At 54.6% G+C, this 16,061-nt stretch overlaps 1 protein-coding gene across 1 annotated transcript in view; it reads left to right on the forward strand.

Annotated features, from left to right (window-relative positions):
• NCOR2 (nuclear receptor corepressor 2) overlaps positions 1-16,061 on the forward strand; it is a 156,726-nt gene that overhangs the window by 118,487 nt on the left and 22,178 nt on the right. Inside the window, exons 20-28 of the mRNA XM_062504674.1 lie at positions 145-700; positions 4,893-5,013; positions 5,903-6,140; positions 10,724-10,879; positions 11,344-11,483; positions 11,564-11,669; positions 12,310-12,414; positions 13,255-13,358; positions 15,735-15,885. Of these exons, the coding sequence (XP_062360658.1) occupies positions 145-700; positions 4,893-5,013; positions 5,903-6,140; positions 10,724-10,879; positions 11,344-11,483; positions 11,564-11,669; positions 12,310-12,414; positions 13,255-13,358; positions 15,735-15,885 (1,677 nt within the window). The remainder of the gene's footprint in view (positions 1-144; positions 701-4,892; positions 5,014-5,902; positions 6,141-10,723; positions 10,880-11,343; positions 11,484-11,563; positions 11,670-12,309; positions 12,415-13,254; positions 13,359-15,734; positions 15,886-16,061) is intronic.

Raw genomic sequence — 16,061 nt, forward strand, 5'->3', positions numbered from 1 at the left:
CCCAGCACAGCTCTCCCAGCCCCGGGATCATCTCCCCCTCAGAGGAACGAGGGCGTTCTCTTCCCAAGGGAGGGGGTGGAGGCAGTGATATGGGAAGCAAGAATCTCAGGCTGATCCTTATTTTTATTTCTTCCCTTTTCTCAGCTGCAGTAAATAACAGCTCCGACACCGAGAGCATTCCCTCGCCAAGGCCCGAAGCCAAAGAAGGAGGCGAAAACGGGGCCAAGGCACCACCCGGGCCGGGAGGTGACGCCGGCACAGAACCGGCAGTCAAGTGGGAAGAGGCTCCAGCACCCCCCGACGCTCCCCCTGCTCCTCCAACCAACCCTGCTCCTGCTTGCAGCCCCCCGCCGGAGACAGCTCCGGAGCCACCCAGCACCGAGGAGAAGGTGCCGGAGGACCTGGTGGTGGACGTGGTGAAAACGGAGGAGCCGGAGGAGAAGGTGAGCGAGGAGCCCTGCAAGAGCGAGGTGAAGAAGGAGGAGAGCGAAGAGAGCCAGGAGAAGGACAAGGGGAATGACCAGAAGGTGGAAAGCAGCATCAGCAGCGCGGGGACGGCAGGGACGGAGGGGACGCCCAAGGCCGAGAAGAAGGAGAGCCATAAGGGCAGTAAAGGCCCCGGGGTGAACCCCGACAGCGACTCCAGCGCGACCTGCAGCGCAGACGAGATGGATGAGCAGGATGCTGTGGACAAGAGCAGGTAGGAGCAGGGGGACTGGGGGACAAGGGCATGGCCCAAGGACCAGATGAGCTTTTCCACTTTGTGTCACAGTGCCCGTGAGTGCTTTGTGAGCTCCTCCTTGGGAATATCACCGCTCAGGCGCTCCCCCAGGCAAAGGGACTTCCCAGCTGTGTCCCCATGTGCCCCTAGCCCTTTGGCCATTATGACGCAACAAGCAGTGTGATGTCCCAATGTATGGGTGCATCTGGGACATGGCCGTGGGCAGATGTTGGGTGCAGTGCCACTACATCTGCTGGTGGCAGCTGCCAGTCTGGGTGATGGAATGGAGCGGGATGTGCTCTCAGGGACAGTGGAGCTGTGCTGGTTTGCCAGCATCCGGGGTTGGGAGTGGTTTCTGTCTGAGTTGGCATTGGCAGGAGTTGGCGGTTGGTTTCTGTCTGAGTTGGCAATAGCCATCCTGGCCATAAAAGCAGGAGAATGTGGTCTGTGTGAGCTTTCCTGGGGCCATGCCAGTGGGCCTTCACCTGAGCCACTGCAGTCCCGAGCCCTCCACCCACCCCTAGGCCTGGCAGCCAAGAGTGCCTCAGACCCTTCATGGATGGCTCTTGGGACAGGGAGGAGAAACACTGGCCTCCTCCTTGGAGAAACATCCTGCTCCCCTCCTAGCTTTTCCCACAGGGCCCTCCCCACCCAGGAGCCTCACAGATGCAGAGAGGGTTTTCCGTTTTTTCAGAATACGTGTGAATGCACACATCTTTGTAGCACTGAATTTTATGATGGCTCCTGGGCCAGGTAGGACTCCTGTGTACCCCCTGCCATTGTATATCGGGGCAGTAGTCCCTCCTTGACCCAGAGCTGGACAGGGACTGAAGGCTGGCATCCAGCATCCTGCATCCAGTGTTGTGCAAGCCTTCCTTGGGCTCGCAGGGAGCAGTTTGGCAGCAACATGGGTGCTGCCAGGCTGGGCAGGCTTCGTGCAGCCCTGTGGATGGGGTTATTGAAAAAGTAAAGTGGTGGGATGAAGTCTTGGAGGGAGCTGTTGCATATCCCAGGGCTCCAAATGGCCTCTGTGCTTCCCCTGTGATTGATGGAGGAGCCAGTGGATGAGCGCTGCTGGTGCAGGAGCATCCTCTGGGCTGCAGCCCTTCTCTGCTAAGGGCTGGCAGCGCCAAGGGTTGATGTGGGTGCTGCTGGCCCTGGCCCCATGGCAAGGCTGAGGCCTCTCGGCTGCAGTGCTCCTCTTCAACAATGGCCAAAGTCCAGCACCACCCCTCCCCACCCTCCCCTGCTTCCCAGACAGGAGAAAATCTCCCAGTAAGGGAGAGTGAGGCCAGCAGGACTGTCCTCCAGTTTAACATTAACCCAACCGAAAGCAGGGCAGCAGTGGCTTGTACCAACTTCTCAACAGCAAAGGAGCAAAGAGTCGTCTTGGGAACGACTTTTCCATCACGGCTCCTCGCTGAGTCAGCTCCTATCTCGCTTGTCAAACAGTTCCCAGCTTCCAGGAATATTAAAACATTTAACAGGCGTCCCGCAGCTCCCGGGCCACTCCTCTTACCCGGTGTGGTGATGAGGCGCGGGCGACAGCAGAGCCTGCTGGCATGGGAAGGCTGCAGCTGACGCTGGCATCGGGCGCTTCCCAATCCAGAATCACCCACAGGGTTGATCAGAGCTTTTGGCACCGACTGGGAGCTCGGTGCCCTTCCCAGGTGTAGCTTTGCTCCCTTGCCTTCCCTGTGGGCCGAGGGCTGCTGGCCCGCGGGCGTTGGCACAGCCGCGCTGCCGCAGCGTGACTCGCGCTGAGCAGGACCGGGCTGCCGCGTGAGCCGCCCCATCACCGCATCACCCGATGCTCGCCCACCCACCCAGCGCCAGCGGGGCGTGGGTGCTCTTCCCTGCGCTTGTGAAAGCATCAAGCTGTCCCCGGCATCTCCCAGAAGAGGACAGAGGGTGGCTGGGGTGTCCCCGCGGTGAGAAAGGAAAGGGTTCAGAGTAGGGGCAGCCTTTTTTTGGTCCTGCTGCAGTTCACACCAGAAAAGACATGTCCAGGATTGAGGAGGCGCAGCCTTAACTCATCCGAGCTGAAGGAGGCAGCTGGTTGTCTGTGGTTCTGTGCAGTGAGGGCTGCGGGAGGGCTGCTGTGAGCACAGCCAAGATGTGGTTCAGCAGGAGGTCACGCCAGATGGGGACTTGTGAGGGAGGCCACACGCATCTACTGCTGCAGACCTGCAGCACGGTGAGGAGACACCTGCACCGACCATCCCCGTGCTGCACATCCCATTGCTGGCTCAGCTGTGGGTGCAGGGACTCTGCCAGGCCACGTGTCTGGCTTAGGGGAGCCCATTGTGGAGATCTGGTAGCGGCTGTCTTTGCATAGCTACTATGGAATCATGTTTGGCTGGGTCATGTGTCAGTGTTTTAGATCAGTTGGAAGTTAAATTAGTCCCTATCTATCTCCATGGCAGAAGGAGAAAGAGTATGGGAAGTGCAGTGTCATGGTCATCCCCAAAGCTTCATGCCTGGGACGGGACATTTCCACGCTGCTGAGGCTCAGCTGTGAGCCTGCCAGCCCGTTCCTGCTCTGACTTTTTCCCATCCTTCCCAATGCCATCAGCCATCTTAAGGCACTGCTCCTTGGGTTTGGGAGGCGCTGCGTTGGGAGCAGGTGGATAAGAGATGCCAAGAATTGTTCATACGGTGACTTCCAGAGCAAAGCATCCAACAGACATCCCATTGTCTGGCGCAAGATCTGCTGGGAGGGACGTAATAAATTAGGCAATTTGCATATTGATGAATTTAATACTGACTTTGGCTTCCGAAGCATCAGGATCTTGAGGGCTTCAGGAAACCTGAAGATCTCAAGAGTGCTTAAAGGGACTTTAAGGGTGCTTAAATGTACCTCTTCAAGCACCACCGAGTGCACGAAGCAGCTGCTGGGGTGGCAGTTCCACAGCTCAGCCTGGCGTGAAGGTCTCGGGAACAAGTGCTGGGTGCCCTTGTCTCCAGCCTTGTGCCTCTGCAGATTTTGGGGCATTGCAGCCTTCCAGGAGTGTGGTTTCACAACACCCATGTGGCTCCACAGGCAGACATCATTTGGATTATTTAGGGAAGAGTTCAAATTTGCTGTCCCTTGGTTGGTTCCCCCTGGATGCCTAACCCTGGTCCCAATGTGGAGGTGGGTTCCCTTCCCCTCTGATGGCACACACTGTGCAGAGCTAGGACTGGGGCAGTCCCAGCACCATTATGAGTTTATTCCCCACACATGGCCCCGCCACACTTGTTTATTCATCCAAGGGTGAGCATGGAATGACCTTGAAATTTATAGGCTGAAGAGAACACTGAAATAACAGCTAAAATAAACAAATCAAGCTGTAAAGCTTGAAAACTATGAACTAGCTTCAACAAATTCGAGTCAGGAGGGAGGGAGAGCAGAGATGGCCTGGGAAGATGTGGTCTCTGAGATCTCAGCATAAGCTCAGAGCTGGACACGCTGAAGGTTTGACCCACGGACTTTGCACCCCTCCATCCCACACCATTTTGGTGGCACCATGGGGATGTCCCCTATGTTTGCACAGGGGCTCTGCACTGCTGGCTGAGTGTCTAGCAGGCAGCTCAAACAGCCAGGGGGAAGAGCAAGTGGTGAGGGTGCAGGGCTGCACAGCTGCTGGGCTGCTGAATACCAAATCCCGTCCAAATCCAGCCTCTCGTCTTTCAAGTGACCCAAAGGCCTGAGTTGCCTGCACATGGTGCCTTGCCCTGGCTTTAGCACCTTGATAAAAGGCATTGCTTGAAGAAGAGCATGAAGCTGATCTCCAGCCCTGGATAAGCCCTACATCTGAGCTCTGGAGGGTAGCATGATGTCCAGGTGAAATCTGAGTAGGTTCCCTCGCTCCATAACACCCAGCTCTGGAGTCCACTTTCCCTCAGATTTATTCTGGACAACAGCAGATTTGCTAGAAATAGCTTGGGGATGAGGGGAAAGCGGGCTCAAGAGCCTCTTGAGCCAGACATAAGGGTTTTGTTTGAACATGTAGTCCCATGGGGGTTGTCTTTGAGCCCAGATTCCCAGCAGCGAGCAGCAGTCCAGCACGCTCCTCTCTGATGCAGAGGATGTCCTCTGGGTTTGGCAGCACAAAACAGGGGTGCAGGGTGTGGGGGAGCCGTGGGCCATTGAGCCTGTCCATAGGTGACAGTTGTGTTTTGGTTCCAGGTTGCTGTCTCCCCGGCCCAGCCTGCTCAACACTGCCAGTGACACCAGGCTCAACTCCTCGCCGCAGAAGCCACTGGACCTGAAACAGCTGAAGCAGAGAGCTGCTGCCATCCCTCCCATTGTGAGTGTCCTGCTGGAGAGGGCCAGGACTGGGAGCACAGCCTGTGCCTTGTGCATGCTCTCCCACTGGGCTCTGTGGTGTGTGTCAGGCTTGCAAGGATGTGCTAATCCCTGAGGATGGCCTCTGGTCCACATAGAGCTGTGCCTGGGCGGTGTGAGCCCCTGGCCAGGCAAGGTGCTCCCTGTGCAGAGCGTGTTCCCAGCTGCTGGAGCAGCTCTGCCAGCAGCATTTGGATGTCTCTTGAGCTCTTTTATCAGAAAATCGTGGGAGGTCTGGACAGAAAAAGCTTCTCATTGCCACATGACTGCTGCCTCCCATTGCTTTAAAAAGAAAGAGTGTACCTTCCCAGCCCTGCACTTCATCTCGTGCTTGAAGGATATCACCTTCCTTACCCAGGAGCTTTGCTTGGTCTCCATTTTTTGACTGCCCAGTAGCCATGCACTGAAAGTACTGATATAATGGCTTGGGCTGTGAGAAGAAGCATCCTGATATCTCCAGGGTCATCACTGGGTGGGCAGGGAGGAAATCACTGCTTTGGGGTTTGCATGCTCAGGTAGGACCCATTCCTGATGTTCTTCCAGTTTCCATATTGCAGCTTAAGATGTGGCTGCTGCAAAAACTTCTGACTTCTGGCAAAAGCTACAAGCACATAACTCTAGATTAGAGGTGTTGTACAAGTCTGACTCTTTCCTGTAGTATTGCCAGCACAGAGCTGGTGCTCTTTGTCTTGGGCTTTTTTAAACTCCTGCGGCTAGTGAGGTTTGAAGCCCTGTTTGGTCTCTGCTAGGATAGTGTGGGGCAGGGGCTTCTCATAACTCCTGATGTCTTCAAGATTGTTATGAATGTCATCAGCACATGATGAATGTCACCAACTCTTACTGCTTTGCAGATTTCGGAAGGTTTCTCAGAGGGGGTATTGCAGAGTGGAAGCGCGAAGCCTCAGGTGCCTCCCCATGCCTTGGCTCTCTACCAGCAGCAGATCACAAAAGCCCACGAGTCTGCCCGAGAGGACGTGCCCCCGAGCAAGCTCTCCCAGTCCCAGCAGCAGCAGGCTGAGAAGGAGCAGCAGCAGCCCAGCAGCAGTCCCAGGGGGAAGAGCCGGAGCCCCGCTGTTGGTGACAAGGAAGGTAAGGCTGTGTGTGTGTTCATCCGTGTGCAGCTGTACCCGGCCAGCAGCTTTCCCTCTCTTAGGTGAAAGCTTGTTTCGACCCCTGAAAGCCCTTTAATAGCATCTTGAGGCAGGACGAGAGAGGCATGGCTAATTTCCCATGTTCATTAGACAGTACACGATGTCTCATTGAGCCCACAGCAAACGCCGGGCAGTGTGGAGTGCTGAGGAGGTGAAGATTGCCTTTATTAGTGTCTGCCATTCACCAGAGAGCAGAGGGGCCTGGAGGCATGCCAAGGCTCTGGGTACAATGGCTCTTTTCTACCTTGCTGGTTTTCTATAAAGAATGCTTTTAATGCACAGCGGGGACCATTATTTCATTTAAAATCAATGCTAATACTGTGACTCGGAGTCCAAAGGTTCCTGTAAAGATTCCCAGTGCTTTCTCCCCGGAATAGCTCTGATGTGGTTTGGCTGCCTAATGAGCAATTCAGAGGTTCCCACCGTAGTGCATCTGAAACATTATTAGCTTGATCACCTGGGGATCAAGGTTAAGGAGAGACGGGAAGTCCTGATGAGACCATCCTCTAAATGTGTTTTTAATCTGAGTGTTAGAGTCTGTTCCAGTTTGGAGTCTGTGTCCCTGCCCCTCATAGCCAGTCCATGGCTCAGTTGTTAAGGAAAGTGAGAGGCTGTCACCAATGGCACAGTCAGGAGCCAGGAATGGGTGCAATGTCCACCAGTGCTGGATCCTGAGCAGGAATGGGTGCAGCTGCAAAAATGACCTGCTTGTGCATGGAAGAGGAGACTGCACTGAGGAGGCACTGGACTTGGGCTGTGGTCTTTGCTGGAAAATCACTGCACTAGATCAGCCAGGGGCAGCCAGGATTTTAGCAGCCTGCTCTGCAGTGTCCAGGCCAGGTAGTTATTCCTCAAGCTGTCATGTCCCTCCGGACAGAAGGATGTGCTTGCAAGAAGAATTGGTTGCTGGCACTTGGCCACAATTTTTTCAAACAATAAATAGTACCATGTGTGCATTACACCTTCAGCATGTTTTGCATATAAGCAAGGAAGGTGACTGCTCACCTTGCAAGAAAGGGAGTTTCCCCTAAGTTGTGGTGTTGCCACCTGTGAAGTCCCATTTCCAGTAGATCTTATCCTGCTGTGCTCCTGTTTGCTGCCCAGGTGGAACAGTTCCCCTCCAGCTCTTCTCCCCGCAGTGGCAGGTAATCAGGTTTGATCTCCTGTGCAGATCTGATGCTGCACTGCTCAGCTTCCTTGTGAGCTGGGAGCCTCAGCCAGCACTCCAGCCTGGAGCTTTGCATCACCCATGTCCCAGTGCTGCATCTCCAGCTTCCTCCTGGCCACAGGAGGATGAGGAGGTGAGGTAGATTAGTGGGTATGAGGTACAAGGCAGGGTTTAAGGGTTGAAGTCACCCACTCCACTCTGGCCTGCTGGGACCATTTTCAAATACAAGGATCTGTTATCCAGGTGGATCTTTTGTTGCTTTGTTCTCTGCAAAGCACTGGTAATATGAAGCACTTTATTCTCTCCTCTGTGCAGCTCTGAATCTTTCATGTTAATGAAAGTAATTATGCCTCCCTGTATTCCCTGCAAACATCTCAGCAGGTCTTGGGCTCCAGCTGTGTGCTCTCCAAATCCTGTGTGACTGTTCGTCTGTGCTGGGTGCCACAGTGGGTCTGGAATTCATGTGGACCCCAGGGAGACCTAGGCTGCTCTCCTCTGTTCGTGATGGGAATGCATCTCCCTTTTGAAAAGCAGCAGGTTTGTGATGAGTCACCTCAAGGGGAGACATCAACCCCCCAAAGCCCTGGTTTCAATTCAAGTATGGACTCAGGCACTGTCTCAGTTCTGTCTCTGCCTCTTGGAACACGTCCTGGCTGTGGGTCAGGGGTTAGAAGGGAGATAGCCAGATAATCCTGGCAAATCTGTGTGCATCCCTTCCCTCCCCTGCTCTCTGAGGCTTCCCAGTGAAGTGGCAAGCATCCAACCTGCAGACATCATGCTGCCACATGGCATGGAGCTCAAAGGGTGAGTCCAGCAGAGCCTACAGAGCCCTCTGGAGAGCAGCTCTGTGCCACCTCTCAGCAAGGGACTGACTCCACCAGAGCAGGTACTCCTGTTGCTCCCTGGGTCGATAAGAGAGCTTGAACTCCTGCAACCACTCCGGAGATCAACATCCTTGACGCTGCTCTGGATCCACTTCAAAGCCAAGTCTTGCACACATCCTGGCCGAGGCGTTGGCTGCCTCGCAGCCACTGGCTGCCTCTGTATCAGCTTGGAGGGTGGCCAGCCAGCCAGCCATACCTTCCTGAGCACTGCCCTGCCTTCCAAGAGGAGCTGCTACTCACGGGGCTGGGCAGCCCTGCCTGGATCTCCCCGACAGGCAGACGGATCCTTTCCCCAGTGCCGAGTTGCCGTCGGGCGTATCTTTGGTTATCGCTGGGCGGTTGCAGCGCCAGCAGTGTGTTTTTGTGTTGATTTAGTTGTGTTTCATTTGGCCTTTGGAGGCGATGGGGAGCCAAGAGCATTAATTTGGATGACGGATCATATAAACTCTGACTCCTTCGCTCCCATTCCAGGGACTTGATAAACGGTAATAGGAACTCTCTCTTCCCCGTGTAAGTGCTATTTTATCAAAAGCTGGCTGAGTTATAGCCACCCTCTAATGCGGGGGCAATTAGGAGCTGGCCACATTTCACAGGCTGGAGAGGCTCGCAGGGGAGGGGATGGCTCCCACGGGGAGGGGAGGAAGATGAGGCTCTCCAGGAGCCATCCAGGTTGCATGCAGCCTTGGCTGACAGTGCCTTGGCGTCAGGGAGCATCTTCAGCTGGGAGATCCCAGTGCTGTTTGCCCCCACGCAAGTAGAGCTGGGGCTGAGCTGAAGGGGAGAAGATAAGGGAGTGTTGGATGTGCCAGAGACTCTCCATTAGTGAGGAGGATGTGCCTGTATTCCCCTCTGTTTGCAGGATGAAGGGATCCTCTCTGGGATCCTACATGGCGACAGAAGAGGCCACAGTCAAAGTCTGGTCCCACCAGGCTGCAGAGGTGCGAGTGCCTGCACAGCTCTGTGTGCCCAGAATGGATTTCTTCTCTCACTGAAGCAGACAAGAATAATCTCCCAGCTTCTGAGTACCCTGAGCATTAATAACGATAATGTAGTAAAGCCTCATTAAATTGGGCCTCTGATAATCTACTTGCCCTATTATTAGGCTTAGCAGGATTCAGCATCTATTTTTATCAAAAATTGATGGTTAAAGGCTGGGTTCATTTGTGATTGCTATTGTTTACTGCCCAGTTTCTAATTTCTGGTCAATGCAAACATTACACAGGTGGATCTGGGGAGGAAGGGCAGTGCAAAATGAAGTGTTTATTGATTACAAGCAAATCCTACCAAACCTGCCTCTAATCCATGCAGAAAAGGCTGTCTCATCCGTCTGCTTAGCCAAGCGTGAGGATGCACTTGGCATAGAGCTGGTGCAAATGAAGCCTCTCTTTTCCTCAGCATCTTCCAGCACATGGCAGGGTTCAGGTGTCCTCAGCTCAGCTTCTCCATCATTAAGCTCTTCTTGGCTTCCCATCAGCGTTTTTATAGCCAGGATGTACCCAGCCTGGTACCCAGGATGCCCTGAACTAGGTAATTTCAGGAAGCTTTCCTGCCCCTAGCCTGTGCCTCGCAGAGGACCACTGAGCCTCCCTCATTTCCCACATGTGGTTGTTCCACAGAGCCTGTCTCCATCTTCATTTGCCTTTGACAGTCTCTACCAGCGTGCTTGTCCCATGTGCTCAGAGAACATCCCTGTGTTACTCCCTTACTGTCTGAGAAGGTGATGCCATTATTTCTGGCCTCTTCCCACAGCCTACAAATGGTTTATAGCCAGCCTTCAAGAGCAGCTGAGCTTTCACATCTCTGTGTGATGTGGGGACGAGCCTGTCCGTGGTGTGCTGGCATTGTAGTGGTCCTGGCAGTGGGCTGGGGCTCTGCAGGTGCCCCGTGCCCAGCTGCACACCACAGTGTAGTCACCAGGGAGCTGGTGCCCTCTGGATGTCCCCCGTGCACCAAAGGGATGCCAACATTGCTGCTTCTTGGCTTTAACCTCCGGGGAGGATTTGGCAGCATCATCATTAATCCTCCAGCCCTACCATGCTGGGATGATGGGGAGCTGTGGGCACAGGCAGGAACTGCCCAGGAGCAATGCACTAATGGCCAGGTTCTGGCAGGGAGCTGGCCTCTGTGACCAGGTGAATGCCAAATGCCATCTCTCCTGGGTGAGGTGGGATGGCACCAGGTCCATGGAGCTTCCTGCAGTCAGTGAACACCAGCAGAGTCACCAGCACAGACATCCCACCACACTTTAAATCTGAGTAAAATAAATGCTGTCAAATCCAGGTGGTGGAACTGAGCTTTTTTCATTTTAGCTTGGTTGGGGAGTTCAGCACTCACCTCATGGCCAAGTTGGACTGAACTGAAGCCATCTCCTGAGCTTGGAGCTGGCTCTTGCTTCCCTGCCCGTGCTCACAGGGACCCCTCGCCCATGTTGGCCACTGACCATGCAGTTTCTTTCTGTGTCTTTTGCAGAAAAGTCCGTGCATTTCTCAGCCATTGCAGAGGCTCAGAAGCTGAGTGCCGAGTCGATGGCTGCCTCGTGCTGGCCCCCTGTTCTGTCCTATCCCCGGGATGTGATCAAAACTTCTCCCCAGGCAGAGCCCCACTTGTTCCAGTATAACCCACCAGGCAAGTAAAACCCACTGGCTGCATGGTGTGTGCCCTCCCTTGCCTGACCTGGGACTGAGCACAGAGGCTGTGCTTACAGCCAGTATCACAAGTTGGGCTTTTTAAAGGCCCCAGGGTGGTCAGGTGTGCATCCCAGCTCTGGCTGGGGCAGGTGTAGGGATGTGGTTTGTCACAGAGCAGTGTGGGTACAAAGTCAGACAGGTTTTATCCCTCACTGTGTGCTGTCCTCTCTGGCTGGAGGGCAGACAGGTCAGGCACAGCTCATCCTCTGGCTGCAGAGGGGACAAGGCAGTAATGTAAAATATTCCAGTCCTTTCCAAAATGACCTGTGTGACTTGGAGCCCCATGCAGGCTCACAGCCAGCCAGGTCACAGCCTGCTCCCTCCCATGCCCCCTTTGCTCTCTGCTGGCTGCAGCCCCCCTGCCTGCCCTCAGTGTCACTGACATTTGTGTTCTCCTCACAGGACACCCCATCCCACTCAACCTGCATGAGAGCTCTCGCTCAGGGCTGCAGAGATTAGCCAGCATCTCCAACCCTCCTCCCCTCATCTCCTCCGCCAAGCACCCCTCAGTGCTGGAGAGATCCGTCGGATCCATTTCCCAGGTAGGCCATTGATAGTGTGAGTGGTGGAGGTGCCTCACAGGGACCATCAGTTGCTCCTGACCTCTCCTCTTTCCCCACAGGGAATGCCCATCCAGCTCCACACACCCTACAGCCCCGAGCACGCCAAGGTCCCTGTTGGTTCCATCACCATGGGCCTGCCACTAACCATGGATCCCAAGAAACTGGGTAAGGGATTGGGAGACAGGATGTTTCTCACATGCTCTGAGAGCAGGAGGGAGTGAGCTTGCCAGAGCGTAGGGGAAAGGAGGAGCACGGGGCACAACAAGGGAGCAGAGAGAGAACTGCTAAGAGGATGAAAGGATTAGTCCATCAGGGGAGCAGAAACACAGGGAGCTAAATTTGTTCGGTATAGGAAAACAACAACTTGGTCAGGGACACTTCCCAGCCTATAAATACCCTTCAGGTAATACTGTGATCGAAGGAAGGAAATATATTGTTGCTCCCCAGGCTGGTAGGATGAAGAGTAAATAGCCTGAAGTGAACAAAGAAAGTGTTTAGTCTGCAGATTCGGAAGCTTTTCTTAACAGCAGGAGAGAATGGGTGAGGGATCGACGCTGGGGAGGAGAGATACGAGCTCTGCTTCCCACTGTGTGTGGATCCTGCTATAAACCAGCACAGGATTTTCAGTGTCAGTTCTGGTCCTGGTGTGGGCAGTGCCAGGGCAAAGGATCTTCTCTGGGGAAGCCCATCCCAAAGAGTTGGGAAAGGCAAAAGTGCCCAGAGGGTGCTGCCTCCAGTTTGGCACAACCAGGAGCTGTGGTCCTGTGTTCTGCACCTATGCTGATACATGGTTCATGTTTTCTAGTGCCTTTTCCTGGAGTAAAGCAGGAACAACTTTCTCCTAGAAGCCAGGCCAGCCAGCCAGAAAGTCTGGTTCTGCAGCCATCCCAGGAGGGCTCCATCCTGCGGGGTGAGGACCCATCTGTGGGGAGGGAGGGGTGCTGGCACTGCCAAGCCTGAGGAATGCCACACTGGCTGCAGCTGCCCTGGTGATCTCAGGTTTGACTTCTGGTATTGTGCCCAGCCAAAGGGGTCTCTTTGTCTCCTTTCTCTACCTCCCCAAATCAGGGCCTCAGGCACTGATTCTGGTGGGGGTTTTGTGTTCAAGGGGCACCTGAAAAATCTGTTCCTTAAGACAAAGCAAGACCTGTTTAAATCACATTAATTGGTATTTTCATGCTTTTTATTGTTGATGCTGCAGCTGGACAGGGACCCCATTTTGGTTAAATACAGCCCTCATGGGTTTCTTTCCCTATTAACCTGGCAGAAGAAAATAAATGCAAAGGTTTCTGGCTTGTGAACCCACCCCCAGTGAGACAAGCCAGGAGGCTGAGTGTGGTGGGCTGGCTCCAACCCAGGACAGATCTGTGTGAATGAACTCAAGCCACCCTGAGCTGCATCTCACCACAGATCTGCTCTGATTGCATCAGGAGAGGCTGAGCCATCCTGTGCTTTCTTCCAGGCTCGTAAACCTGCCCAGCACCTTCACAAAGACAGCAGGGAACTGAGAGCCTCAAAATACCTACATTTTACCTCCTCTTCACCCCACACTCACAGGGATGGGTTTCTCAAGAGACTTGATACAAAGGGTTCTGCAAGGCTTGGGATTGAACACTTGACAGCTCTTGGAGGGTGTCCCCTCCGGTACCACAGAGACTGTGTCAAATCCTGCACTTAGTAGTGTCAGTCTCACGGGTTTTGTGCTGAACAGCAAATCCAGCCCCCAGCTCACAGGTTTTGTGTCCTACAGGTACTTCCCTCAGCTCTGCCTCGGGAGGAAGCATCACCAAAGGAACACCCACATCCAGACCCCCACCGGAGTCGCCCATCACCTACCGAGGGTCCATCACACATGTAGGTCCCTTGTCTCCCCTGGGTGCTGGACATGGGCACTGGGGGTTTGTGGGACACACTGGGTGTGCAGGACAAGGCTTTGCAACAGCTCTGTGATGCTCCCACCCCATGGAGCCTCTCAGAGAGGTCTGCAAACAGCCCCCACTTGGGATGGCACAAGCTGTGTCCCATGAGTGGAGATTGCAGAAGAGCAGAGCCCAGCAAGCAGCAATGCGGCCTTACAACACCTTTAAACCCAGCTTTGCCTTTTGTAGCTATCAAGAACAGAGGCAAAAGCAGCTGCAAATGACTCTGGCAAGATCATCTTGCCAAGGCAAGAAAGTGGAGCAGAGCAAAGGTGATGGGTGGAGAGCCCGGGCCAGGTGGAGGAGGGAGGAGGCAGTGAGGGGCAGGTGAGGTAGTGAGAGCTTGTGCCAGGGCTGAGCCTGCTGTGCTGGGGGTCCTGCCCAAAGGCTCTTCAGCAGGAAGATACTTTGGCCTTAATCTCCACCATCCATCTTCAGAAGAGCAGCTGGCAAGCGGGCGATAGTTTCTCGCAGTGTGAGTTATTGCTCATCTGGTAACAGAGCGGAGAGCATTAAAAGAAAAATCTTGTTTCCCGTGGGGATTTTATCTGGCCATCATTCAGATATTTAAAGACATTCAAGCTTTCAGTTTTTGCCTGTCTTCTTCAAGGAGGATGACCGTGTTTGCTTTGGCCCTGGGGACCTGGTCCTGAGTCCTGGCCCAGAGCAAAGGCTTAGCTTGCCTGGTGCCCTCTGTCCAACAACTGCCAGGAGGGGTGCTCAGGGGCTGTAAATAATCAGAGCAAACACTTGCTCCATCCTCTCAGACGCTCCTGCAGCAGCTGTGGGCAGCAGTGGGTGGGCGTGAAGGACATTGAGCACCATGTGCCAGTTCAGGAGATCAGCGGAGTTTGTTGAGACACTCAACATCCAGTTTTGCGTCCAGTTAATGAATCCAGCCGGCTAATGAATCCATCCAGATTGCTTTGTTTGGCTTGGGATTAAGGTATCAAGCCCAGACCCAGGGCATTGCCTGGCTCTCCTGCTGGCCCAGCAGCCTGCATCCCTCCGCTCCTGCTGGGGAGGAGCCCCCTGTTCTGGCAGCAGCTCTTGGTACTAGAGCTGATACCTGATCTCAGATTAGTCATCCAGTTCACAGGAAGCAGATCTTGAATATATGCTCTCTGCTCTGAAGCCATCTGTGATCACTTGCTTTCACATCCCCTTGGAGCATATCTGTGACTCACCTGTGGCTGGGAGAGCCATTACCAGGTGCCCAGATACACTGGAAGGGTGAATGACCAGGGCACTGAACCCACATGCTGGCATGTCCTGGCTTTTGGGGACTGCTGCTACTCTGAGGGCTTGGTAAACAGCAGGGGCACCCCCAGGCAGGGGTGGGGAAAGAGCCTGAGTGCCACAAGGGCATCACATCCCCAAGGCTTCCCCAGGCATCAGTCCCAGGGCTTGCTGGGGTTTCATGAGCTAGACAGGTGTCAGTCAGGAGTGTTGCTCTGAGAGCATCTCTGTGCCTTCCCAGAGATGGGGAAAGGGGACTGTCACCCCATGGTGGCTGTTCCCAGTTGGCAACTGGGATGATAGGTTGATGGGTCACAGTGGCAGAAGGGGACGGGTCACCAGCGACTCCTCGGGGACATCCAGCTCCATGTGTTTTGAAGGGGATTCAGGGGGCAGGTGCTGTGAGCTGTGTCTGCCTGTGGCAGAGGAGAGGTTTCAGTTCACACTGGTGTGTGTGGGGAGCCTGCTGCTGTTCCTGTTGGAGAGCTGAGGCAGGCTCTGCTCCCCGACCTGCTCCGGCACCGGTTTCGTTGTCGCCTGCCGTCTCGCCCGGGCGCGCTGCCAGCCGCCAGCTCCCGCACGCAGGCAGCTCACTGAAGGTCACACTGCTGCCAGCAGATGTGCCTGGGTGGGCAGGACAGCTCTGTGGCTCCTGTGCCAAGCTGGGGAAATAGGCTGCAGGGAAAAAGCTAATGCTGGAGTAGTGCCTGCTGTCACTAAGCTGTCCCCAGGGGAGCACCAACCCTGTCCCCCAAACCTGGGGAGAGGGAACAGGCCAAGTAGCTTACTCCAAAACACACTGGGGTGAGAGTTGCTGTTGTGGGGGCCTGTGCTGTCCTCATCCCCTGCCTCTTCCCAGCAGCCTCACACAGATCACGTCCCTTTTTACCGCTCCTCGTTATCATTCTCATCAATAATTAAGCTGCAAGTCCCTCTCTGTTGGCTGCGCCAGGAAGCGGAGGCCGGGTGTGCTCCCTGCGCTCAGCTTCCCGCGAGGAACAGCCTGTCCCCGCACAGCGTTTGCTTAATTGGTTGTGACACTGTTAAATATGGATCTCGGTGGCTTTCCAAGGGCACCCCGGCAGAAGTGCTGTACAAAGGAACCATTACCAGGATAATCGGAGAAGACAGCCCCAGCAGAGCAGAGAAGGCGAGGGAGGATGCCGTGCCCAAAGGACATGTCATCTACGAAGGGAAGAAAGGCCACGTGCTGTCCTACGAGGGTAAGTCCTAATCCTCTCTGCCTTTTTAGGGCAGGGGTTTGTGCCACTGTGCGTGAGACTTGGGAGCTGTTTGAGGAAAGGCTGACCAAGTACAACGGTCTAGCTTCATGTCTTTGCTTCCAGTGTTTCTCTCCCTTCCCACCCTGGTGCCCTGTGTCCCTCTGTCCCGTGTGGTT

This window comes from Cinclus cinclus, chromosome 17 (genome assembly GCF_963662255.1).
Source record: "Cinclus cinclus chromosome 17, bCinCin1.1, whole genome shotgun sequence".
NCBI classification, from domain to species: Eukaryota; Metazoa; Chordata; class Aves; order Passeriformes; family Cinclidae; genus Cinclus; species Cinclus cinclus.